We start from the raw sequence: 27147 nt of genomic DNA, 5'->3' as shown, positions 1-27147 counted from the left end.
GTGCCTAGAGCAAACTTTTGTTGAGAGGTGATTAGATGTCCTTGTCTGTTTCCTCTCTGTTGTTGTGCTGTTGTAATTTTAGAGTTTTCTTAATACTGGTATTAGACCATTATATGCTAATCAAGGTGGTCAGTTGAAACATTCACACCCAGCTCCTGCAGACAAGAGCTCTTTGCCCCACCCTGGTCATTCCACAGATATATAAACCCATTTTCCTAGTTCCAACAGACCTCACTACCTCTGAGGATGCTTGCCATGGATGCAGGCGAAATGTCAGGAGAGAATGCTAGAGGCACTGCCAGGCCATCAAATGCTAATCCAGGTGGTCAGTTGAGACATTCACATCTAGCTCCAGCAGACAAGAGTTCTTTGTCCCACCCTGGTCATTCCGCAGATATATAAACCCTTTTTCCTAGTTCCAACGGACCTCACTACCTTTGAGGATGCTTGCCATAGATGCAGGTGAAATGTCAGGAGAGAATGCCTCTAGACCATGGCCATATAGCCCGAAAAAACCTACAAAAACCCAGAAATTACTGTGTAATTTGATGATCTTTGGTGACCCCTCTGACACCCCCTTACAACCTCCCTGGGGGTCCCAACCCCCAGGTTGAGAAATGCTGCTCAAGGCCATTCAATCTAACTCCCTTGGGCCCGGCAGAAAAACACAATCCAAGCACCCCCGACAGAGGCCCATCCAGCTTCTGTTTGAAAACGTTTGGTGGTTTAAAGTCGCCATTACTTTTATTGTTTCTTAAAATTTGTGAAATGGAAATGACCATAGTCCAATCTACCTCTGAAATTTCTGGACAGCTTAAAGTTTAGGACAACAACAAAAAAAGCAATTTAATGATTGAAGAAACACACACAACACCGTAATATTTTTAAATGATCATTATTGAATATTTATTATTCGATCAGGAAATCCCTGCTTCCACTCTTGATTGGCACTTTTGGAAGTTGCCAAAACTTCATTTGACTGGTAGTAGAGATGACTGGACTAGAAGAACAACATCTTCTCTAAAGCAAGTCTGATCCAACCCAGCTCCTGCACTGAGACACTGGACTATAAGCCCCATCATCCCCCATCGCTAGCACCACCACCAAAGATGCAAGCCTGCCTCACCAAAGGCATTAGACTACAACATCCATCACAGAATCACGTTGCTGGCGGGAAACTCAAAGGCTATCTAGTCCAACCTCGATCCAATGCAAGGGTTGGAATAGATCCAAGGCTGCCCCACTGGTCATCTATTAAATACATTGAACTGCAATGCCTGACACAGAATCATATAGCGAGAAGGAGCCTAAAGGTCATCTAGTCCAACCCCTGACCAGTGCAGGAATCCTCAGAAATGGGTTATCCAACATTGGATGAAGGAAAGTTTGTCAGCAGGGTCAACACCATCTTCTTCTCTCTAAGGCACCCTGCCCACAACCGAGGCTACAAACTCCCACCAATGACCAATGGGAAGGTGGTGGCTAGCTGGGGATGATGGGAGCTGTACTCTGATGGGCAAGTTGTTGGAAACTATTCTGGAGCCCTCACTCAGGGGTCACTCAGGTGCTCCCAGGGGACTGGGTCACTCTCTTCTTTAGCCACAGTGCTCCTCCGCTCCTTCCAGAAATTCTCCACATCAGGGAGCCTTTTCATGGTTGCTGATTCCTCGTTGTTGTCGAAGTTTTCTAAAGAGGTTCCCTCAAGGTTGGTGGTCCCAGACCCCAGCTTGGCATCCTCTCTTTTGTCCTCAGCTTTGCTGCGTCTCCAAGAAGCACTCCTCAACCCGGGACGGAGCTCAGCCAAGAGGGCCAGCAAGAGAACCGGGCGCAGGGCACCATCGAGGAAAAGCAGGACTTCAGCAGCAGCTTCCAAAGCCCATGGAGGTTGGGTTCCCTTGGCCATGTCCCACAGCCAGGCTACCCATGTGGGTACCCAAATGGCATGGAAAAGGAAGGTGAGGCCCAACAGGGTCGCGGTCACTCTACGTCCTCTCGATAGTTCCCTGGACTTTGGCAAGCGGTCTCTCCAGTTGGATGCTGGTGGAGCATGGAGGGCACGCCAGTAGCCAACAAAGGCCAAGGCAGCAGGAGCCAAGCAGGCGGCCAGCGGGTAGACGACGGTGCTGAAGACCTCCACAAAGCTGGCATGAGGAGCTTGGAAGGTGCAAGTGGGCCAGGTAAAGTGGTCCTCCTTGTGATGATGAGTGAAGAGGAAGCGAGGGAAGGCCAGAACCAAGCTCACAGCCCAAGTGGACGCCATGAGTCCTGCCCAGCTCCGGACACTGTGCCCTTTGCCCAGCGTGGTGGACGTTGTGGTGGTGGTGGTCTTGGCCCCGCTCGCTCTTTCCAGCCCCACCGCCGTCCAGCTGAAGCTCTTGGTGGCCAGAGAGGCATGGAGGAGCCACTCGGAGGCCTTGCAAAGCCAGACCCCACGCTGTGGGAGGAGGCGGCACAGTCCTAGGGTCCAATCTGCCACGGCCAAGTTGAGGAGCCAAGGGTAGCCTGGTGCCAGCCATCCCTGAGCCAATTGCGGGGCCAAGGAGGCAGCCAAGAGGAGGTTGCCCACTCCACTGGCCAGACCCAGACCCACTAAGAGGGCCGGGAGGGCAGGAAGGGTCCCTGAAGGCACTCCTTCCCCTTGGCTCCTGGAGCTGTTCATGGTGCTGAAAGCGCTCTCTGCTCTTCACAGTGCTGAAAGCACAAAAGGCAGGCACTAGGAGAGAGGGATGGATTAAAGGGAGGGAGGGAGGGAGGGAGGGAGGGAGGAGAAGGGGAGGGCCAGGCAGTCCAAGCCCTGCAGCCCCTCCCTCTAGGAAGGGAGAGGACCTGGAGGAGATGGGCCTTCCCAAAAGACAGGCTGTAAAGTGTGGGGAGGGGGCTTTGGAGAGTTAAAAGGGGGACTTTGGAAAGAGGCAACAGGGGAAGGAAAGGGACTTTGGAAGGGAGTAAAGGGGGTTTTTGGAAGGAAGCAACAGAAGAAGGAAAGGGCCTTTGGAAGGATTAAAAGGGTTTGGTGTCTCCATCCTCACCTTCCCAAAAGTACAAGGAGGGGGGTTTTAGGAGGAGGAAAGGGGGGATTTGGAAAGAGGTGAGGGGCAACGAAAGGGACTTTGAAAGGAAGTAAAGGGGTATTTTGGAAGGAGGAAAAGGAAGGTTTGGAAGGAGGCAAGGAGGAAAGGAAAGGGACTTTGGAAGGGGCATTTTGGAAGGAGGAAAAGGAGGATGCGGAAGGAGGCAACGAGGAAAGGAAAGGGACTTTGGAAGGAAGTAAAGGGGTTTTTTGGAAGGAAGCAACAGAAGAAGGAAAGGGCCTTTGGAAGGATTCAAAGGGCTTGATGTCTCCATCCTCACCTTCCCAAAAGTGCAAGGAGGGGGTTTTAGAAGGAGGAAAGGGGGGGATTTGGAAAGAGGCAAAATGCAAGGAAAGGGACTTTGAAAGGAAGCAAAGGAGCAATTTGCAAGGAGGAAAAGGAGGATTCGGAAGGAGGCAACGAGGAAAGGAAAGGGATTTTGGAAGGAAGTAAAGGGGCAATTTGGAAGTAGGAAAAGGAGGATTCGGAAGGAGGCAACTAGAAAAGGAAAGGGACTTTGGAAGGGAGTAAAGAGGGGTTTTGGGAGGAAGCAACAGAAGAAGGAATGGGTCTTTGGAAGGATTAAAAGGGTTTGGTGTCTCCATCCTCACCTTCCCAAAAGGACAAGGAGGGAGGTTTTAGAAGAAGGAAAGGGGGGATTTGGAAAGAGATGAGGGGCAACAAAAGGGACTTTGGAAGGAAGTAAAGGGGCATTTGGGAAGGAGGAAAAGGAGGATTCAGAAGGAGGCAAGGAGGAAAGGAAAGGGACTTTGGAAGGAAGAAATAATAAAGGGGTTTTTGGTAGGAGGAAAAGGAGAATTGGAAGGAGGAAAGGAAAGGGACTTTGGAAGGAAGTAAAGGGGCAATTTGGAAGGAGGAAAAGGAGGATTTGGAAGGAGACAACGAGGAAAGGAAAGGGACTTTGGAAGGAAGAAATAAAGGGGGATTTTGGAAGGAGGAAAAGGAGGATTTGGAAGGAGGCAAAGGGGAAGGAAAGGGACTTTGGGAGGAAGCAAAGGGGGGTTGGAAGGAGGAAAGGGAGGATTTGGAAGGAGGCAACAGGAAAAGAAAAGTGTGTGTGGGGGGGGGGAGTTTGAAAAGGTGCCATCAAGGAGCAAATGAGGGACTTTCGAAGGAGGAAAGTGGGGAATAAAGGGGGGGTTTAGAAGGAAGCAACTGGGGAAGGGGACTTTGGAAAGAGAAAAGATGAAAAGGCAGGAAGGGAGGAAGAAAGGGGATTTAAAAGGAGGCAACTGGGGACAAATGGAGGGGAAACTTTTGTAAAGGGGGGGGGGGGCTTTGGAAGGAGGCAACCAGAGAGCAAAAAAGGGGCCTCCAAGATGAGAGGAAGGGGTGAGGATGCGGAGAGGACCTCAGACCACCAAGATGGTAATCCCAAGGGACAGAAAAAGCTACTCAAGTCAAATCCTGATGCTATCCAGCCCTGTATTAGAATAATAGAATCCTAGATTTGGAAGGGACCCCGAGGCTGTCTGGTCCAACCTCCTTCTGCCAGGCAGGGAGACCCAATCCAAGCCCTCCCGACAGATGGCCATCGAGTCCCTGCTGAAGAACCTCCAGAGAAGGAGACTCCAGGGGACTCCCAGGCAACAAATTCCACTTCAGGAAATTCTCTTTCACTTACATTTGAATCCATGGGTCCATTGTGTCTACTCTACAGCACCAGCAAACAAACTTTCCCCTTCCTTAATGTGGCATTCTTTCAAATATTTCAACACCCCCTTCTCTCAGCCTTCTCCTCTTCAAGCTGAACATCTCCAGCTCCTCAAGCTGCTCCTCATAGGACTTGGTGTCCAGATCTTTGGCATTTGGTTACCCACCCCCCTTCAACATGTCAATTTTCTGATCATTTACAATGTAATTTGTAGTGTTTTTATTCCAGAGGGTCACTGCCATTAAAATAGTGAAGTCTTGAATTATTTTAATGTAGGGAGGCTTTGATCTTTACTTCAGAAAACAGTCTAAGGTGGGCTTTGGTTTGTGGCACTGTCCAGAAAAGAAGTTGGAGTGGAAATCCATGAGGCATAAGCCAACATTGCGCAAAGCTTTGCAATCTTTTAAGCTCTTTCAATAATTTGTCCCGAGTCCCATGAAACCTAAAGAGAATACTTGCTGGCACAGTCCTTATGTTTTTAATGCTGTTAGAATCCCCAATAATACCAGGGAATTACCCCAAAGCTATTTATAGAGGAAAGTGATGTTAAGCACACAGCTGTGGTTGGGAAAGGGAAGACGATCGGTCCATATGGGAAAAGATGCAGGCAGTCCAAAAGTGGCAGGAATAGGTCTGTTGAATCAATGGGATGTAGCTACATGGGATGGGAAAGAGTTGTGTTGTGCCTTCAAGTCATTTCCAACTTTTAAGGCTTTTCTAGAATCCTAGAGTATTGTTCTCCAAAACTCTGTCAATCTGAATTCAGAAGTCCCAGAGTACTTTGATGTGTTCGTTTGGTGATTCACTTGTGATCCCAACAGTTTTTTGTCACAGGCAGGTGGCATTTTTGGCACAAGTTTATTTATTTGTTTATTTACAGCTTTTATATTCTGCCCTTCTTCTCACCCCGCAGGGGACTCAGGGCGGATTACAGTGTACACATATATGGCAAACATTCAATGCCAATTTTTGACATACAAACATACATAGACATACACAGAGGCTATTTTAACTTTTTCTGGCCACCAGGGGAGCTGTCGCTTTCATCGTCCATCTGCGACGGTGATGAAGCACTTCCGCATTCCCCGCATGCTTCCCCACTGGAATGCTTTTGCTGGAGTCTTCTTTATGACCTCATAAATCAGTTAATTTAGCCTCCCCACACTTTAAGGTAGTACCTAATTTTCCTACTTGACAGATGCAACTGTCTTTCGGGTTGCAAAGGTCAACAACAGGCTACACACAATTGGTTAGAAACCCACTCGAACCCGGGCTGGCTTCGAACTCATGACCTTTTTGGTCAGAGTGATCTTAATGCAGCTGACACTCAGCCAGCTGTGCCACAATCCCGGTGCTTTCAATGGATCATCTGAGCAATGGTGTTGTGTCACTGTTTGTAATCCGTCTTGTGCAATCTTCTTGAGGCAGCTGAGGATGTGATCCATCATTTTGCCTGCTTCCTTGCAGAGTCTGCATTTGGAATCTGTCATTGTCTTTTCAGTTCTGGCTTTGATGACTTTGGTTCAATAATAATAATAATAATAATAATAATAATAGCCACTATTTCTACCCTGTTCCTTCTCAACCTCCGAAGGGGGACTCAGGACAGCTTACATTTGGCAGCAATTTGATGCCACTACATATAACAGAGTAATATAATAACAATTAAAACAATAAATAAAATATTAATTAAAACAGTAAAAAACAGTATTAATAGCCGTATCACCATTCCAGTCAATTCCAATATATAATTATAATTGTTATTGTTTTGAGAACTATTATTATTATTATTATTATATTAACTTTATTTGTACCCCGCTAGCATGTCCCGTAGGACTCGATGCGGCTTACAAGGCCAAGGCCAAGGCCTCAATAAAACAACAATACAACAATATACATAAACCATAAAGCAAATCAAAACAATTAAAGCAATAACATTAAAAACAATACACCATAACACAATAAAACTAAGGCCAGGCCAAGTGTAAATGGGTACAGATTAAAAGTGCTGAGCGTGACAGTTGAAATATAAGGATTTTGGGTAAGTGCAACGTGCTGATAATCTTAGGTCTCTAGTAAAGTGCTTCTGGGACATGTTGCTGGAGTTTCCTATTCTGGAAAGGCACACCGGAATAGCCAAGTCTTCAAGTTCTTCCTAAAGACTGCGAACGTAGGAGCCTGTCTAATGTCCTTGGGGAGGGTGTTCCAGAGTCGGGGGGCCACCACAGAGAAAGCCCTGTCCCTCATCCCCATCAATCAGACCCACCCCCACCCCCCAGCCCCACCAGTATGCAGGTGGAATCGTGAGCAGGGCCTCTCTGGATGAATGAAGGGAGCGTGCGGGTTCATAAACAGAGATGCAATCACGCAGGTAGGCGGGTCCCAAACCGTTTAGGGCTTTGTAGGTGAGTACCTGCACCTTGAATTGGGACCGGAAAATGAACGGCAGCCAATGGAGCTCTTTAAACAGGAGAGTTGACCTCTCTCTGTAAGGAGCACCAGTTAACATCCTGGCTGCCGCCCGTTGAACTAACTGAAATTTCTTAGCTGTTTTCAAGGGCAGCCCCACATAGAGCGCATTGCAGTAGTCCAGTCTAGAGGTGACTATAGTTTTCCTGGGATTTAAAGCAAACTTAAAAAAAAGAACCAAGCAGCCATGTCCCTCGAGCATTTTAACCAGAGGTTAGCTGTTACCAACATTGGTGCTATGGATTTTGAAGAGGAACAAATGGAGGGCGAAAGGAAGAAACTTGTGGACAGGAAGAAAGCACCTCAAGCAAACCCTCGTCAGGACCACCTTCCATCTGGGAATCTATGTCCTCATTTTGAAAAAAAGACCATGCGGATCCAGAATAGGTTCCACAGTCTCTTGCAGACCCCCCACCAAGACTCTACCTCTGGAATACAATCAGACTCACGGGCCACAAGGGATTACTTATGATGAGTTTTCCTTCCAGTGTGGCCAAGGGTTGGACTAGATGGCCCTTGGAGGTCCCTTTCCCCTCGGTGACTCTCTGCTTCTTTCACCTGCAGGTTCGCTGCAGTTCCCAGCAAAGGCACAGCAAAGGCGAAGAGGCCATCGGCTCCACCATTTAATATTCCTGATGGGCTTCTTATCCCAGATAGAGAGCTGGTTAAGCTCCCGGCCTCTTTTGGAGACAGCTGTACATCATTCCGGGTTGTAATTACTTGATGGATGAGCTTAGGAACCCCGGAGAATTGAACGGTGCCAGCTGCTGAGTGGGAACCCTCCGTACTTGGCTGCACGCTGCCTGCCGGTTATTGTCGGGGTGCAAACAAACGGGAAGGAAGGATTTTCATGAAAAGGAGGAAACTCTCATGGGTGGGAGGGAAATGAGGGCATGAGGTGGGAACTGCAACAGCAGAAAAGAGCATTTCCTGTTTCCAACATTTCACACGTGCAGAGGCGGCCCTAGGTAATTTTCAATGGTAAGCAAACAGTATTTTGGCACCCCCCCCCCCCACACACACACACAACCAATAATTGATATGGAGCAGGAACGAGAAGGGCTAGGCGAGGCTCAAGGGCCCGGCTCCTTCAGGAAGAAGATCACCCGGCAGTGAGGCAAGGAAGCCGAGGCTCCCCCCGGACTGCTAGGGCTGTTGTGAGCCAAGGGGGTGCTCCTCAAGTGGCGGTCGAGGGGCATTTACAGAGGCGCCTCTGCACCCCTGGCAAATAAAAGTGTATTGCAACCGCTTACTTGGCGTAATGGACGAGCCACCCCTGCACATGTGAAAAGTAGAAGGATGGCCAATCAACATCAGAGGGTGGTCAAGTACACACCAGTTGGAAAGGATGCAGCGGTTTGCTATTGCCTAACCTTACTTACTTACTTAGGCGATCCTTCGTAGTCTGAGGATGATGGTTCTCCAAGTTCGGTGTCCTGGGGGTGGGTCCATAGGTGGCTGTGGAGCCCTATTCTTGACCTGCATCTTCTCCCGCAGTGAGGGCATTGGTTTCCAGGTGGGAGGCGGTCTCTGTCAAGGTTGGCTTGACACGCCTTCCTCTTGGCACGTTTCTCTCTTTCACCCTCCATGCGTGCCTCTTCAAATTCTGCAGCACTGCTGGTCACAGCTGACCTCCAGCTGGAGCGCTCAAGGGCCAGGGCTTCCCAGTTCTCAGTGTCTATGCCAGAGTTTTTAAGGTTGGCTTTGAGCCCATCTTTAAATCCCTTTTCCTGTCCACCAACATTCAATTTTCCATTCTTGAGTTTGGAGTAGAGCAACTGCTTTCGGAGACAGTGGTCAGGCATCCGGACAACGTGGCTGGTCCAGCGGAGTTGATGGCGGAGGACCATCGCTTCAATGCTGGTGGTCTTTGCTTCTTCCAGCATGCTGACGTTTGTCCGTCTGTCTTCCCAAGAGATTTGCAGGATTTTCTGGAGGCAGCGCTGATGGAATCGTTCCAGGAGTTGCATGTGATGTCTGTAGACAGTCCACATCTCGCAGGCATATAGCAGGGTTGGGAGGACAATGGCTTTATAAGCAAGCACCTTGGTATCCCTATGGATGTCCCGGTCCTCAAACACTCTCTGCTTCATTTGGAAAAATGCTGCACTCGCAGAGCTCAGGCGGTGTTGCATTTCGGTGTCGATGTTGACTGGTGGAGAGGTGGCTGCCAAGGTAGCAGAAATGATCAACATTTTCTAATGTTACACCATCAAGCTGTATCACTGGCATTGGAGAAGGGTTGGCTGGTGTCTGCTGGAACAGCATTTTGGTTTTCTCGATGTTCAATGACAGGCCAAGCTTCTCGTATGCTTCTGCGAAGGTGTTTAGAGTGGCTTGTAGATCTTCTTCTGAATGTGCACAGACGACGTTGTCATCAGCATACTGGAGTTCTATAACAGATGTTGTTGTAACCTTGGTAACCTTGATATTGCCTAACCATACTGAGTTGGACATGATTTTGCTTCTTTCTCCCTTTCCTGCTCCAGTACAAACTATTGTTTTAACTTTGAATCACCTTGCATCCAACGAAGTGAGCTAAGGATGAAAAGGGACAATGAGAGGGGATTCCATCTGAACATGAGGAAGAACTTCCTGACTGTGAGAGCCGTTCAGCAGTGGAACTCTTTGCCCCGGAATGTGGTGGAAGCTCCTTCTTTGGAAGCTTTTAAACAGAGGCTGGATGGCCATTGGTCAGGGGTGCTTTGAATACAATATTCCTGCTTCTTGGCAGAATGGGGTTGGACTGGATGGCCCAGGAGGTCTCTTCCAACTCTAGGATTCTATGAGAGGATGAAACTGGGATGTTTTAAAGCCGTTTAAAGGGTGGGATGATAACACTTTGGTTTCACTTTATTAGCCGTGGCAACATCCAATGGAACTGTAGGGTTTGCTACATAGGAAAGGGAATTTAGAATATTCAGCCAGAGAGTTCTAGTGCCATAGCAAAATACAAACACCAGAATTCCATAGGACTTAATCAGGACAGTTAGTTAAGGCGTTATCCTCTAAGTGTGTTATCATATCCTCTAAATCTCTCACCTGGAATTCTGTGTCTAGTTTGAACTATAACATGTTTAGCCTGCAAAAGAGAAGGCTGAGAAGAGACATGATGAGGACCATGTATAAATATATAAGGGGAAGTCATAGGGAGGAGGGAGCAAGCTTCCTTTCTGCTGCCCTGGAGACTAGGGTGCAATGGAACAATGCCTCCAAACTACAGGAAAGAAAGGAGATTCCACCTGAACATTAGGAAGGACTTCCTAACTGTGAGAGCTGTTCAGCAGTGGAACTCTCTTCCCCGGAGTGTGGTGGAGGCTCCTTTGGAGGCTTTGAAACAGAGGCTGGATGGCCATCTGTCGGGGGTGCTTTGAATGTGATTTTCCTGCTTATTGGCAGAATGGGGTTGGACTGGATAGCCCACGTGGTCTCTTCCAACGCTAGGATTCTATGATTTTATGATTTCCAAGTCCTCCAGTCAGCCTGTCTCCTGGCCAAGCTGGTTGGGAGATTCAAAGAACAGTAGTTTGAAAAAGGAGATTATTTTCTGAGACACAGCTCATTTGTATTTTTCTGTCTCACTGAAATGATTGCAAGAGCCTTTGTTCTGCAACACACTGGGCCTGTAAAGAATTTCCTTTAGAACAAGACTGCAGCCTTTGCCCAGCAGGAAGCCAGGGGGCCCAAGGAGAACTTCTCAGAGGTTTTCCACCACAAATGATCTTTAGATGGCTTGTGAAGTATAACAAAGTCTTTTATTAGTGAACAATCAAACAGAAACTTCTCTTGTCTTCAGAAAGTTAAACAAATGCTTCCCGGCTTTTATGCAACTGGTGGCTTCCTAATCTTGCCCAAGAAGGACAGGCAACTGTCTTCAATAACTTCTTCTTTACTTTAAAGGAAAATCCCCTTTTTAACTTCTCCCAGGCTGACTGTAATCTAACCCTTATTGTTGTGGGCTCCGCTACCAGGTCGAACTGCGTTTCGAAGCACCAAGTGAACCTACCAGTAAAGGCTTAGATGTTCTCCAGCTGGAGTTCTTTTGTCTTTCAAACTGTTCACCCTCCGAAATTCCTCAAAGCTTTAGGACTGCTTCCCTGGAAATCTTTGGGTGTTCTTAAGACTGTTCTCCCACGGAAGATCTTAAGGGTTGAAGCTTTTGTACAGGGGCAGCTTGCACACGTCCTGTACATTAGCTTTCCTTACTGAGACTAACTAAAAATGGCTCCCTTCCCTTCCCAATTGCCCTGAGCAAGGGGCGGGACCAAAACTTAACTATGATGGACAGGTGACTTGCCCTACGACTGCAACCAAAGGAAGCCACATATCTGCAGAGTCCCTGAAACCTAGGACTGCAAGCAAACATTTAATACAAAGCAAATAAAGTTGGAGCTCCTGGTACAGCCGTACCAGCACAGCCTTAGTTCATAATTAGAAGAGTCCTGAATCAATTACATATCTTATAATGAAAATGAGGTCCAGACTGCAATTATCCGAATCATCCATCCAATCATATGCTTGGAAATGGTGCCACCTCATGGTTTGTAGTGGAATGGGACAGAGGCCCTTTAAAAAAAGAAGAAGGACATTCATAGTTGATTTTAAATACTGTAATATTTTTATTACCTTCATTCAGTACTGCATTGAAAGAAGTGAGTTTATATCACTGGAAGATCGTACAAAAATAGATTTAAAGATACTGCCATTATTCTTTTTTCTTCCCTTTCCATCTACCAGTTATAGTGGTGTCAAACTGCAATAATTTTACACTGTAGATACATTTCCTGTTTCCATTTTTTCTGTAGGTCAGGTTGTTTATTTTGTTCCAGTCTTGGGAATTCATCTTTTGGCTGATGTTGATATGTAGGTGCGACAGTTCCTTGTCTGTGTTTGTGAGTTCTTTGCGGATGGTGTGAATTCTCTCTCATAAGAGATTGCATTCCAGGCAGTCATAGATACGGTGAGCCTAATTTGGTCTTCTGTCTCATTCAGTCTTCCAGGATGCTAGAATCACCAGGTCCTTGAACCCATGGTTCTTGAAGAAACTGAAAACACTTGACAACTGGAGGAAGTTGACCACAGAGCCAACACTGGGGGATCTAGAGCAGTGGTTCTCAACCTGGGGGTTGCGACCACTACAGGGGTCGATTGGCCATCTGAGAGGGGTTGCGCCATCACATCCTTCTGCCCCACCTCTTCAGCCTCCCTAGAATGGCAGCTGGACCCCCTCTGAAAGACGACAGCCACAAGGAGATGCTTGGAGGCAGATGTGTGTCCAGAGGAGGGCGACTAAAATGATCAAGGGTCTGGAGAACAAGCCCTATGAGGAGCGGCTTAGGGAACTGGGCATGTTTAGCCTGAAGAAGAGAAGGCTGAGAGGAGATATGATAGCCATGTATAAATATGTGAGAGGAAGCCACAGGGAGGAGGAGGGAGCAAGCTTGTTTTCTGCTTCCTTGGAGACTAGGACGCGGAACAATGGCTTCAAACTACAAGAGAGGAGATTCCATCTGAACATTAGGAAGAACTTCCTGACTGTGAGAGCCGTTCAGCAGTGGAACTCTCTGCCCCGGAGTGTGGTGGAGGCTCCTTCTTTGGAAGCTTTTAAGCAGAGGCTGGATGGCCATCTGTCAGGGGTGATTTAAATGCAATATTCCTGCTTCTTGGCAGAATGGGGTCGGACTGGATGGCCCATGAGGTCTCTTCCAACTCTTTGATTCTATGATTCTATGATTCTATGACATGCAGCAAGAAGAAGCACCCCCCCCCCTCTCATTTGTCTTGAGCCAGGGGGGAAGAGCAGGAGGAGGTCTCTCCACCTCAACAGCTGCTGTCGATGCCTGGCTGGCTGAGAGGGGCCAGGGTGAGGCCTGTGGGGAGCTTGGCCTCGGCCTCCTCCAGCTCCTGGCTACCCTCCTCCACCTCTGCAAGGGGCAGGTCTTGGTAGCCTACCTGCCTGAGGCCACCACCACCTTTTAGCCCTCAGAGACCTCTTCCATCCCACACAGCGCAAGGCCTTCTTTCCCTCCCTTTGTTGGGGTTCAGCCTGAGTTTGAACTTGAACCTGATTCTCTGTTTGTTCCTCCTGATGCTAATGAAAGTATATTTACTGATGCTAGTGGAAATGTACATTTTGATGCCAATGCTCCTGAAATTAGTGAGGAAGAATCTGCTGTAGGTTTGGAAAATGCCAATGTTCCTGAAATTAGTGAGGAAGAATCTGCTGTAGGTTTGGAAAATGCCAATGCTCCTGAAATTAGTGAGGAAGAATCTGCTGTAGGTTTGGAAAATGCCAATGTTCCTGAAATTAGTGAGGAAGAATCTGCTGTAGGTTTGGAAAATGCCAATGTTCCTGAAATTAGTGAGGAAGGAACTTCTGTAGATTTGGGAAATGAAAGTACCAGTGTTAATGAGAATGTTGCAGAGGGAGACCTTGAACTTTCCCTCCCTTCTGCACCTGTTAATTGTAATGACAACAGAAGGAGCCAAATCTGGGAAGACAGAAATAAAACACTCAGTTTGCGTCGATCCTCCCAAATTCAAGAATTAAAAACATTGGCCTCAAAACAGAAGGGCGGTTCACGGAACCGATTCTTGAGTTTTAATTGCAATACGCCAGGCTGATTGCCTCAGTTCAGGCATCGTTTCAGAATTGATGAAGACCTTGGCAGTTCTCCCGGTTCCCTGGCCATAGTATGGAAAGATTTCTAGGATATCAAGTACCGTTAGTGGATTGCTAACAGCTTCAAGTATTTCTCAGAGAGGCTTTTGGTTTTGCTTTGTCCATTCAAATTCATGTTTGCTGATTTTGCTGTGGATTTTTACTTGCATTTTTCCTTTATTTTGTAACCATTTTTCGTCAATAAAAAAGGATTGTTTTTCACAGCCAAGTGTGGTGGGTAGTTATCTTAGGCCTCGTTCTTTGCTCTGGATTGCAACACCCTTCTAGTTTCTTCTTCTCTCTGGTGGTGCAGGCCACATGCTGTGTGGGTGGTGAAGGGGTGTTGAAGTGTGGCATGGAGGTTGGCAGCAGCCTTGGACAAGTAGCCAAGCCAAGACACAGAATTCCAGGTGAGAGATTTAGAGGATATGATAACACACTTAGAGGATAACGCCTGAACTAACTGTCCTGATTAAGTTGTGGAAGAAGGCAACCCGGAGCTTGAGGAGGCCAAGGCGGAGCTCCTTACAAGTCTCACCCTGATCCGCTGTGACAGTGCTGGCACGAGTACGGGCAGTAGAGCAGAGGCAGAGAAGCCTCCTCCCTGGCTCAAGGCCTCCTCACAATGCTTGGCCAGGTCCAGGAGTTTCACCACATGTCTAATGAATCATCATGTAGTGGATGATAGGAGAGGTAATACCAAGAGCGATCCTTTGTGGAGGCAGAAAAGTACGGTTTTATTGTCAGCTGAGACCTTGGCATGGAATCTCCTCTAAAAGCAAACCAGAGTGAGGATAAAGGCACTGACGTTCCCTTTTATACATCTTCAAATGTAGGCAAACAAAGAAACATGCTTCTACATATGTTAGCATCATAACTACGTTACCTTAGCATCATAGAAATATCAAATTATATCTTTCTACATGCATGAGGCATGTCTCAGCATTCAGCTCACAGCAAGTTAGAGATACTAGGAGTCAGCTTTCACAGATCCATCAAGGGACCTATTTTGACTTGTCAGGAGGGAGGGAGGGAGAGAGATTCCTTACTTTTAGAAGTAAGAAGGTATGGCCTGTACCACGCTGTACCAGGTCTCTGGAATGTATAGATTACAGGCCTCCCTTCTCCTCCTCCTTTCAACACAGATCTCCTTCAGCCCCCTTTTGTCCTGTCAGCTTTCCAATACAGAGAGAATCTGATTTTTCTACATTTCAGTTCTTCTAATGTGCATACAAGCCTTCGACAATATATTTATAAATGACTTACTTGCTTACTTAGGTGATCCCTCGTTGTCTGAGTAGGATAGTCTTCCAATATCGGTGTACTGGTAGTGGGTCCGTAGGTGACTGTGGAGCCCTATTCTTGATCTGCATCTTCTCCCCCAGTGAGAGCATTGGTTTCCAGGTGGAAGGCGGTCCCGGTCGGGGTTGGCTTGACACGTCTTCCTCTTGGCACATTTCTCTCTTTCACCCTTCATTTGTGTCTCTTCAAATTCTGCGGCACTATTTCTAGGTGCAAAGATTACTGCAGATGCAGACTGTAGCCAGGAAATCAGAAGACGCTTACTTCTTGGGAGGAGAGCAATGTCCAGTCTCGACAAAATAGTAAAGAGTAGAGACATCAGACTGGCAACAAAGATCCGCCTAGTCAAAGCCATGGTCTTCCCTGTAGTAACCTACGGATGTGAGAGCTGGACCTTAGGGAAGGCTGAGCGAAGGAAGATCGATGCTTTTGAACTGTGGTGCTGGAGGAAAGTTCTGAGAGTGCCTTGGACTGCGAGAAGATCCAACCAGTCCATCCTCCAGGAAATAAAGCCCGACTGCTCACTGGAGGGAAGGATACTAGAGACAAAATTGAAATACTTTGGCCACATCATGAGGAGACAGGAAAGCCTAGAGAAGACAATTATGCTTGGGAAAGTGGAAGGCAAAAGGAAGAGGGGCCGACCAAGGGCAAGATGGATGGATGGCATCCTTGAAGTGACCGGACTGACCTTGAGGGAGCTGGGGGTGGTGACGGCCGACAGGGAGCTCTGGCGTGGGCTGGTCCATGAGGTCACGAAGAGTCGGAGACGACTGAACGAATGAACAACAACAACAACAAAGCTGGTCACAGCTGACCTCCAGCTGGAGCGCTCAAGGGCCAGGGCTTCCCAGTTTTCAGTGCCTATCCTAGAGTTTTAAGGTTGGCTTTGAGCCATCTTTAAATCTCTTTTTCTGCCCACCAACATTCCGTTTTCCATTCTTGAGTTCGGAGTAGAGCAACTGCTTTACTCCACGTCAATCATGGAAAGGGAAAATGTTGTGAAGAGCAGGTAAGCAAAACATTTTATAACATTATATTAGGTTACATCCAAGTTTTTAGTCTCTATTATCTTGACATCCTTTATATAAATACTAAAAATTTTGAAAAGTCAATGTTCTCAGTAAAGGAGGGATCTAAATTTGCTGTTCATATCTTCTTTTAATAAGTCTCTGTCCTTTCAGTTTTCTTCTCTTTCTTTCTTTCTTTCTTTCTTTCTCTTCTTAGATATTCTTTTTAGTTTTACTTGTTGGGTTACTTCTTTTTGTTACCCAACCAGTCTTAGGAAAATGTTGTCTGAATCTGTTAGTATGTTTGTGTTATAGATATATTTAATCAACCTTATTCTGATTGCCTTCCAATGTAATTTGGACCTTAGAAACAACTGGCAGCCAATCGTAGAGAAGCATCAGATGAATGAGGTGTTCTGGAATGCTCTACATCACAGGGAGAGGTGGCTGGAGCTGCTGGAGGAAGGAACAATTGCAAGGTAAGGAGAAGATAAAGCGACACGTGGGCAGTGAATGTTATCCACGTGAAGCTGCCTTGCGCCCATTCATCCCTGGCATTTAGACCCCACTTTCCTCCAAAAACTGGGACTTATTTAGAACAAGTACAATACTATGAAGACATGTAAAAGATCAAATTTAAGTGAAATTAGACCGTATATACTGAAAAGAATCAACGACATACAGTATCAAAAAGCGCGGGTTCTTCTCCCTTCAGCCTTGCCAGAGCCAATCAGAAAAAAAGAGTGGATCATGTATCTTTTTGCAAAGCAGGCACGTGAGAGGGAAAGGTGTGCTAGCTCCGTGGATCTCAGTGCCGCTGTTTTAGTGCTTAGGGAATGGAACACTTTTTGGGAATTCCCTTTTCTTCTGCATTAAACTTTCTTAGTTGAATATTAGGGGTGTGCAATTTTTTCATTAGTCATCATAAGTCATATCAAATTTGTTCTGTCGCGTGCTGGGCCTGTGAAGAATTTCCTTTAGAACAGGACGTGCAACCTTTGCCCAGCGGGAAGCCAGGGGGCCCAAGGAGAAGTTCTCAGAGGTTTTCCACCACAAATGATCTTCAGATGGCTTGTGAAGTATAACAAAGTCCTTTATTAATGAATATTCAAACAGAAACTTCTCTTGTCTTCAGTAAAGTGTGACTCTGTTGGTTCTCTTGGACATCTCAGCGGCTTTCGATACCATCGATCATGGTATCCTTCTGGGTCGACTCTCTGGGATGGGTCTCGGGGGCACGGTCTTGTCGTGGCTCCGGTCCTTCCTGGAGGGTCAAACCCAGATGGTGAAGCTGGGAGATGCCTGCTCGGATCCCTGGCCTTTGACCTGTGGGGTCCCGCAAGGCTCTATTCTATCTCCCATGCTTTTCAACATCTACATGAAACCGCTGGGAGAGGTCATCCGGAGTTTTGGAGTTGGGTGCCATCTCTATGCAGATGACACACAACTCTACTACTCTTTTCCACCCAATTCCAAGGAGGCCTCTCGGGTGCTGGACGAGTGCCTGGCCGCTGTGTCTATCTGGATGAGGACGAACAGGCTGAAGATCAATCCCGACAAGACAGAGGTCCTCCTGGTCGATAGTAAACCTGATTGGGGTATAGGGTGGCAACCTGTGTTGGACGGGGTTACACTCCCCCTGAAGCCACAGGTCCGCAGCTTGGGAGTTCTCCTGGACTCATCCCTCACGCTTGAGGCTCAGGCGTCGGCGGTGGCCGGGAGGGCTTTTGCACAACTGAGACTTGTGCGCCAGCTGCGACCGTACCTCGCTAAGGCTGATCTGGCCGGGGTGGTCCATGCCTTAGTCACCTCTAGACTGGATTACTGCAACGCGCTCTACGTGGAGCTGCCCTTAAAAACGGCTCGGAAACTCCAATTGGTCCAGCGGGCAGCAGCCAGAATGTTAACTGGGGCCCATTACAGAGAGAGGTCAACCCTCCTGTTTAAAGAGCTCCACTGGCTGCCGTTTATCTTCCAAGCCCAATTTAAGGTGCAGGTGCTTACCTACAAAGCCCTGAACGGTTTGGGACCACCCTACCTGCGTGACCGCATCGTTGTCTACGAACCCACACGCTCACTCCGGTCATCTGGAGAGGCCCTGCTCGTGATCCCGCCCACGTCACAAGCGCGTTTGGTGGGGACGCGGGACAGGGCCTTCTCCGTGGTGGCCCCCCGCCTCTGGAACGCCCTCCCGAAAGACCTCAGACAAGCCCCTACACTGGCAGTCTTCAGAAAGAATTTGAAAACCTGGCTGTTCAAATGTGCCTTCTCAGACTAGAAACCCCAGTTCCAAATCCCAGAAGCACTTTAGTCAGTTCCAAGACCACCGCACACTGCACACCGCACTTATACTATAATCCCATATCCCTCCGACACATCAGCAATTTAATCCTGTACCCCTACTCCGGCCGGCTCAGTTTTTAATAATGTCTTGTTGTATTGCTACTGTATTTGTTTTCTGCTTAACTGTTTTATTTGCTATGTATTGTATTGTTGTATTGTGTGGGCTTCGGCCTGTTGTAAGCCGCATTGAATCCTTCGGGAGATGCTAGCGGGGTACAAATAAAGTTATAATAATATAATAATAATAATAATAATAATAATAATAATAATAATAATAATAAAGTTAAACAAATGATTCCAGGCTTTTAGGCAACTGGTGGCTTCCTAATCTTGCCCACGAAGGACAGGCAACTGTCTTCAATAACTTCTTCTTTACTTTACAAGAACATCTTTGGCTGGATCGACACTGCCATATCACACAGTTTCAGAATGTAGATTAACTTCATTGAACTGGATTATATGGCAGTGTAGATTCACAGTGGAGACTCAATGCAGTTAATCTGCATTCTCAGTTTGACAAATAGGTTTGGGAATCTCTGTTCTAGAGCCCAAGGCATTTCGACATTGCAAAATTGGTAAAAAGGAAACATATAATAAACTAGCTGTCCCCTGCCACGCATTGCTGTGGCCCACTCTGGTGGTCATCGGGGTTCTGTGTGGGTGGTTTGGGCCAATTGTATCATTGGTGGGGTTCAGAATGCTCTGTGATTGTAGGTGAACTACAAATCCCAGCAACTACAACTTCCAAATGTCAAGACTTTATTTTCCCCAAACTCCACCAGTGTTGACATTTGGGCATATTGAATATTCGTGTAGAGTTTGGTCCAGATCCATCATTGTTTGAGCCCACAGTGCTCTCTGGATATAGGTGAACTACAACTCCAAAACTAAAGGACACTGCCCACCAAACCCTTCCAGTATTTTCTGTTGGTCATGGGAGAACTGTGCCAAGTTTCGCTCAATTTCATCGTTGGTGGGGTTCAGAATGCTCCTTGATTGTAGGTGAACTATAAATCCCAGCAACTACAACTCCCAAATGACAGAATCAATTTTTTGAGTGAAGGACATACATTGGGTTGTTAGGTGTCTTGTGTCCAAATTGGGTGTCAATTCGTCCAGTGGTTTTTGAGTTCTGTTAATCCCACAAACGTATTATATTCATCTTAAACAGGGATGGGAATCTTGCAGCCCTCCTAATGTTGCTGGGAATACAGCTTCCAGCCTTCTTCACTATTGACTATGATGAGCAAGGCTGAAGGGATATGCAGTCCAGCAAGGTTGGGAGTCCTGCGGGGTTATCAGCTATGACCTCAGGATAGTGTTTAATTGATGGGGAGATACTGGAAAAATAGATATTTATTTATGCATATATTGTATGTACTTTACAAGAACTGAAATGAATAGAAAAATCAGGTTCTCTCTGTGTAAGAAAGCTAGCAGGACAGAGAAGGAATGTTGAAAGGGGGAAGAGAAGGGGGACCCGTTATCTATACGTTCCACAGAGACTGTCCAGAGGAGGGCGACTAAAATGATCCAGGGTCTGGAGAACAAGCCCTATGAGGAGCGGCTTAAGGAGCTGGGCATGTTTAGCCTGAAGAAGAGAAGGATGAGAGGAGATATGATAGCCATGTATAAATATGTGAGAGGAAGCCACAGGGAGGAGGGAGCAAGCTGGTTTACTGCTTCCCTGGAGATTAGGACAAGGAACAATGGCTTCAAACTACAAGAAAGGAGATTCCATCTGAACATGAGGAAGAACTTCCTGACTGTTAGAGCCGTTCAGCAGTGGAACTCTCTGCCCCGGAGTGTGGTGGAGGCTTTTTCTTTGGAATCTTTTAAACAGAGGCTGGATGGCCATCTGTCAGGGGTGATTTAAATGCAATATTCCTGCTTCTTGGCAGGGAGTTGGACTGGATGGCCCATGAGGTCTCTTCCAACTCTTTGATTCTATGATTCTATGGTACAATATAGCCTCTAACTTCTAAGTAAGGAGCCTATCTCTCTCCGTGCTGACAGGTCAAAGTAGGCCCCTTGGTTGATGGATGTAAGCTGTAAGCTGCTCTTTAGAAAAAAATACAGAGACATGCCTTTCACATGTTGGAAGATAGAATTTGATATTTCTATGATGCTAAAGTGACACAGTGAATGATGTCAGTGTATGTAGAAGCATGTTTCTTTGTTTGCCTGCATTTGTAAGAGGTATAAAAGGCACAGTCAACGCCTTTATCGTTACTCTGGTTGCTTTAGGACACAGCTCCACTTCAGGGTCCCAGCTGGAAATAAAACTGTACTGGAAGTTGCTTTTATTGCCTTTGTAATGTCTTATACTTTTAATGTTTTTATCTATTATGTTTTATGTATACTGATTTGTTGGAAACTGCCTTGAGTTGCCAATTGGCTGAGAAAGGCGGTATACAAATACAGTAAATAAATAAATAAATAAATAAATAAATGCTTTTCTTTCTCTGAAAAGGATCTCTCTTGATATGATCTCTCCTATCTGCTGCAACATTAACAGTCTGTCCCATCACATTATCCCCCAAACAGAAAACAAAATGAGACAACACTGAAAGCAAGGAAAGGATGGCACCCAAAAAACCAGCACCCTCTCAAACAAAACCCCCCAAACCACCAGCCCCAAAATTGGAACCGAAGGCTAAGCGTAAGTTGATTCTATTTTTATTCCATCTTCACAAAATCCAGAAATATACTGGATCCTACCTCCACTCCCTTTATTCATAGGTTTCCCTTCTGTCCTAGGGACAGGATGTCATTACTGTAATCATTACCGTAATAATGCTTCTGGAACATGGCCATACAGCCCAAAAAACTTACAACAACCCAGTGATTCTGGCCACAAAAGCCTTTGACAATACATTTAACATCTCTATGGAGAGAAACTGTTCCAAGACACACAAAAATTGGAAAAACGAAGCACCAGGACATCTACTGTGCTCTCTGACTTTCCTTCTATGCTACAGATATACAGATACTAGGGCTGGGTAACCACGGAAAAAATTGTTTCTAAACTTGATTCGTTTTTAGGGGGTTTTTGCCTTTTGTTTTTTAAAAGAATTCCGAAATTTTTCTTTAAAAAAGTTCGAAATATACGAAATTTCGTAAAATTATGAAACAATTACGAAACAATTATGAAATAAATTGAAAAAATTCGTTTCGATTTTTAATTATTCCTGCATGGCTCAATATCGGATCGTAAGTTAATTTAAATACGAATTAATAACGAATTACGAAATTAACGAACGAAACTGCCCAACCCTAACAGATACTATCCTACAATTTTTTTGCAGCCAAAAGGACTTTCGAAACACCACAGGCTCACCATATCTAAGACCAGCTGGAACACAGAAATGCTGGACCACTCTAACAACTCCAGGCGTCTTGAAAAATAGCAAAGATGCTGAGGACTACTCATAGCCTGAATCCATGCAAAATTAAGCTCACGAGGTTGTGGAATTTTCTGTGCAGGAAACCTTTTTAGTACCTTCCTCCCCCGGCAAAACAAACAGATGAGATTTAATTTACAGGCAATACATTTCCATTACATGGAACTGATTTGATTTTCTATGATTTTCATAGATATTCATTTTAAACCGCTTTGAGTCGCCTAAGGGCTGAGAAAAGCGGTATAGAAATAAAGTAAATAAATAAAGTAAATAAATAAATAGTGGGAGGGCAGTATGTACAACAGGAGCTCTAGTTTGCAGACCAAGAAGACTATTTCTGGAAAGGAAGCTCTGGTTTGCAGATTGGGAAGCCTTTGCATGGTGCAGAATGTCTGGTGTGCAGACCAGGAAACTTTGCATGGAACAGGAGCCCTGGTTTACAGACCAAGAATGTCCAGTCCAGTCCAGTCCAGTCATTTAATAGGAACTTTGGTTTGCAGACTGAGAATCCTTTGCATGGAAAAGGGACTCTGGTATGTAGACCAGGAAACTTTGCATGGAACAGGGCCTCTGGTTTGCAGACTGGGAAGCCTTTTCATGGATAAGGCACTCTGGTATGCAGACCAGGAAACTTTGCATGGAACAGGACCTCTGGTTTGCAGACCAAGAATGTCCAGTCCAGTCCAGTCCAGTCCAGTCATTTAATAGGAACTTTGGTTTGCAGACTGAGAATCCTTTGCATGGAAAAGGGACTCTGGTATGTAGACCAGGAAACTTTGCATGGAACAGGGCCTCTGGTTTGCAGACCGGGAAGCCTTTGCATGTTAAAGGCACTCTGGTATGCAGACCAGGAAACTTTGCATGGAACAGGAGCTCTGGTTTGCAGACCAAGAATGTCCAGTCCAGTCCAGTCCAGTCATTTAATAGGAACTTTGGTTTGCAGACTGAGAATCCCTTGCATGGAAAAGGGACTCTGGTATGTAGACCAGGAAACTTTGCATGGAACAGGGCCTCTGGTTTGCAGACTGGGAAGCCTTTTCATGGATAAGGCACTCTGGTATGCAGACCAGGAAACTTTGCATGGAACAGGAGCTCTGGTTTGCAGACCAAGAATGTCCAGTCCAGTCCAGTCCAGTCATTTAATAGGAACTTTGGTTTGCAGACTGAGAATCCTTTGCATGGAAAAGGGACTCTGGTATGTAGACCAGGAAACTTTGCATGGAACAGGGCCTCTGGTTTGCAGACTGGGAAGCCTTTTCATGGATAAGGCACTCTGGTATGCAGACCAGGAAACTTTGCATGGAACAGGAGCTCTGGTTTGCAGACCAAGAATGTCCAGTCCAGTCCAGTCCAGTCATTTAATAGGAACTTTGGTTTGCAGACTGAGAATCCCTTGCATGGAAAAGGGACTCTGGTATGCAGACCAGGAAACTTTGCATGGAACAGGGCCTCTGGTTTGCAGACCGGGAAGCCTTTGCATGGAACAGGGCCTCTGGTTTGCAGACCAGGAAACTTTGCATGGAAAAGGCACTCTAGTATGCAGACCAGGAAACTGCATGGAACAGGGCCTCTGGTTTGCAGACCGGGAAGCCTTTGCATGGAAAAGGCACTCTGGTATGCAGACCAGGAAACTTGTCTTTGGTTTGCAGACCAGACAGGCTTTACATAGGACTGGAGCAATGTCATTTGTTCATGGTACCTACATGTCACTGTCTTCCAGAGCAAGGTGCTAAAGGAAAAGCAGCTGAAGAAAAAGCACCTAAAGAAAACGCAGCTAAAGAAAAAGCACCTAAAGAAAAAGCACCTAAAGAAAAAGCAGCTAAAGAAAAAGCAGCTAAAGGAAAAGCAGCTAAAGGAAAAGCAGCTAAAGGAAAAGCACCAGCTGAAGGAGAAGCAGCAGATAAAGCAGAAGCAGCAGATAAAGGAGCAGCAGCAGATAAAGGAGGAACAGATCAAAAAGCAGCAGATGAAAAAGCTACTGGAACGGCCAAGAAGAAGAGTAAGTAAGCTAAGACCAGCGGTTCTCAACCTAGGGGGGTCAAATGGGTCATTTGAGAGGGGTCGCGGTACCTCCTCCTTTAATGTTGATATTAAAAACCCCTGGGAGCACATGACTCCGACAGCTTTGCCCACAGGTTCACTGGAACACACAAGCTCCCTCACTGTTGGGACTCAGCCTGTGATTGAACCTGAGCCTGTGCTTGAACCTGTGAATATGTTTCAGTCTCCTGATGTTTCTGTGTCTGATGTGGGTAATGAGGAGGGAAATCAGTTTCCTGTTGCTTCTGATGTGGAGGATGCTGGGGCTGCCTCTGAAGTGCAAGATGGAGACACTTTGGTCAATGAGTTTCATGCAGACACTGACAGAGAGGCTTCGGTGCAAAGGGCAGATTCTCATGAGAATGTTTCTGTCAGGCCTTGGGAGAAAGGTTTACTCCCTCCGTCTGTGAGCCCTTCAGATTCTAGTTTGGAAAACAGTCTGACACCTGCTAAAGTTAATGAGGAGTCAGATAAGCAGAGCCGGTGGCTGGAGATTAGCCAGAATCAACAAGAGGCCCAATGTTAAGTAGATCCGAAAGAATTTGTCAGTTAAAGTCAAAGACAGGGGGGAAACAAAACCAGTTTTGGGGATTTAAGGTTTGCCTGTAGAAAATCTGGTTAGATCAGGCATCTTTTGGAAACCAAGATGGGTCTTGTGCCATGGAAGTTTTGTTCAAGGGATCTTGCTTCTGTGGAGTTTTTTTTAGCTTTTTGGATTGTCTTTGCATCCTACTTGATTCCTGTCTGGATTAATGCTGCTTTGGATTGCCTGTATTTCTTGTGTGGACTTTGCTTTGGGTTTCTACTGTTTATGGACTAATACTTTTTGGAACCTTCTGATTTTCTTACAAGCATTTATTTCTACTGGCTATTTACTAAGCTTTAATAAAAGAAGATTTGATTCTTCACTTTTCGTGTGGCGTGTTTCAAGTCAGAGGGCTTCTTCTGGACCTGGAGTGACAGTCCGTCACAGAGGTGGCATTTTATGCTGACCTGCCAAACACTACTTCCTGGGTCAGCTATGGGATTTCTATTACTGTTGGTTAAAGCAGAATTCTCTCCCTATTTTCCTTTTCAGAATTGCCAAGGAGAATCTGGAACGGCATCGTCGCTTTCTTCCGGTCCGCCTATGTCTTGCATGTTGCCGTCGTACTGTGCTTGCTTCTCTTTGCTGCCGCCATTTCTACCATTGCCCTTTGTAAGTCCAATACTTCCTGCAAAGGAAAGATCAAGATTTACTTGGGTTGACTTTTGTTCCTTGGGAAGAATGCTATTGAAAAGAGAAGGAATTATCCTGATGCCATTTAGTCCTCTTGGTTTGAGGAGCTATGGCTGTCATCCAGTCTCTCAATGAAGCATTGCACTGAAAGAAAGTTCTGCTCAGATACGAGGGGTCTTCAAAAAGTTTCTGAACTTCGATGTTTTTGTTTAAAAATGGTGAGGGTGGGAGGAGTAAATGGTCATGTCTGATAGTGTGCTGGCACAGCTGTGCCAGGGGTTTAAATCCCCTTTTTCTTTCTTTGCTTCTTTGCATGAATTTCTGTAGGTTATGCATTTTGCAATTTGGTAGCTTCCTACAGGGTGCAATCATAGGGCCAGCAACCTGTCAATCATCGTTGCAGCCTTTAGATCCGCCCCTTTCCCCAGGTTTTGGAAGTAAAAAGAAGACTTTAGGCAATTTACAGTTGGAAGCCTTTCAGAAAGGACGTGTGGGGTTTCTCTTTCCCACCTGGAAAAGGCTTTAGTTCTCACAGCAATCTTCGCTGGGGAAATATAGCTACAGCCAGCCTTCACTGGAAAAAGGGGAATACAGCCAGCTTTGGACTTCCTTCAACTTGGAAATCTACAGAGACTTTGCCTGGTAAGGTCTACTCGGGTCGTCCATTGCGCATTTTGGAACTGGGAGTAGGGGCCCACACCAGCAAAGAGATTGCCCAGGGAGGGGTCAAAGGATTTCCCTTAAAGAAGAAAGGAACCGTTTGTTAAGCAGTTGCCTGTCCCTTGTTGGCAGATTGAAGAAGTGGCCACTTTCCAAAGTTATAGAGTGTTTAATCCATGTTTGAAGATTTTATCCCTAATAAAACTTTGTTGGACTTATCAAAAGACTCATCAGAACTTTGTGTGGGGAAATCTGAACGGCCTCTCAGCCGTCACGCCTGGGGGCTATAACTCTTAGTGAAAGAGACATAGATGTAACATCTTTCCTCCAGGGGATTGCTTCTTGCCTTCCTTTAAAGAACTGGAACTCCCAAGGACCAAAACACTGTAGATAACTCAAAATAGGTTTTATTGTTCACAAGGAGTTATCCTTTTAAGGCAATAAGCTGGAAGTTTCAAAGGGGTAAAGGAAATATACATTACAATCTCTGGATGTCTTGGGTCCAAGGAGATGTCACAGCTGAGAAGTTTTTCCTGTTCCCTCTTTTCTCAATGGCTGTGAAGGTCGAAACAAACACAACCCCCAGTCCAATGGCCTATGTTGAAGGCACAGAGTCTTCCTTTTGATGCCAAAGGACCGATTTGAAGGCGCTTGGGTCTCCTCAACGTTGTCCAGGGCGATCTGGACATGAAGTATGAGTCCCAAGGGTAAAAACCTTAGAAATGGTGATGAGAGGTACTTAATTAAGGGCTTTAGAGCCAAGTCTCTTTCTCACGTCTATCTGATAGAAAGTTTGATGGTAGAATGGAAAAGGAAAAGCTCTGCCCTCCTCCAGGAAGAGGTGGAGTTAAGCAATTAGACTGAGGAAGCAATATAACTGGTGCAAACAACATTGATTGACAGCTATAAATAACCAATCAATCCAACTATACATTTACAAAGTAAGCAAGTATAGGCATGCTATACAGTTTAAACCTTTGCACTTCAAAGTTCTAAACACAGGTGGCGCCACTCGCGCTGCCACACTCCTCCCAGTAGGCTCAAATCAAGGAAAAGCTTTATGAGAACTACCACTCCTCTTGGCGTCCCCCCAGTAACAACAAGGGCATCCCTCTGGGCAGCTAGACCAGGAAACCCCAACTGGATGGCCTGCCACGAGAGAAGATCTTTCTCCAGGGGCAAACCAAGAATGGGCACCTTGGAAGTCCCTGCACAGACACAGAAGTGGAATGGGCAGATCAAAAGACAACCTGGCAAAACGGCACTACCTAAAAAAAAATCCCACACCTTGCA

The 27147-nt window shown here is 46.1% G+C and overlaps 1 protein-coding gene across 1 annotated transcript; it reads right to left on the bottom strand.

Annotated features, from left to right (window-relative positions):
• Nucleotides 1-1549: 1549 nt before the first annotated feature.
• LOC132777290 (G-protein coupled receptor 151 protein-like) lies at nucleotides 1550-2659 on the bottom strand. The gene has a single exon (XM_060779643.2). It carries the CDS (start codon nucleotides 2657-2659, stop codon nucleotides 1550-1552), a length of 1110 nt encoding a protein of 369 aa, XP_060635626.2.
• Nucleotides 2660-27147: the final 24488 nt, after the last annotated feature.

This window comes from Anolis sagrei, chromosome 5 (genome assembly GCF_037176765.1).
Source record: "Anolis sagrei isolate rAnoSag1 chromosome 5, rAnoSag1.mat, whole genome shotgun sequence".
Lineage (NCBI taxonomy): Eukaryota > Metazoa > Chordata > Lepidosauria > Squamata > Dactyloidae > Anolis > Anolis sagrei.
Note: the sequence above shows the minus strand (reverse complement) of the source record. Positions and strands in the feature narration are given on the sequence as shown.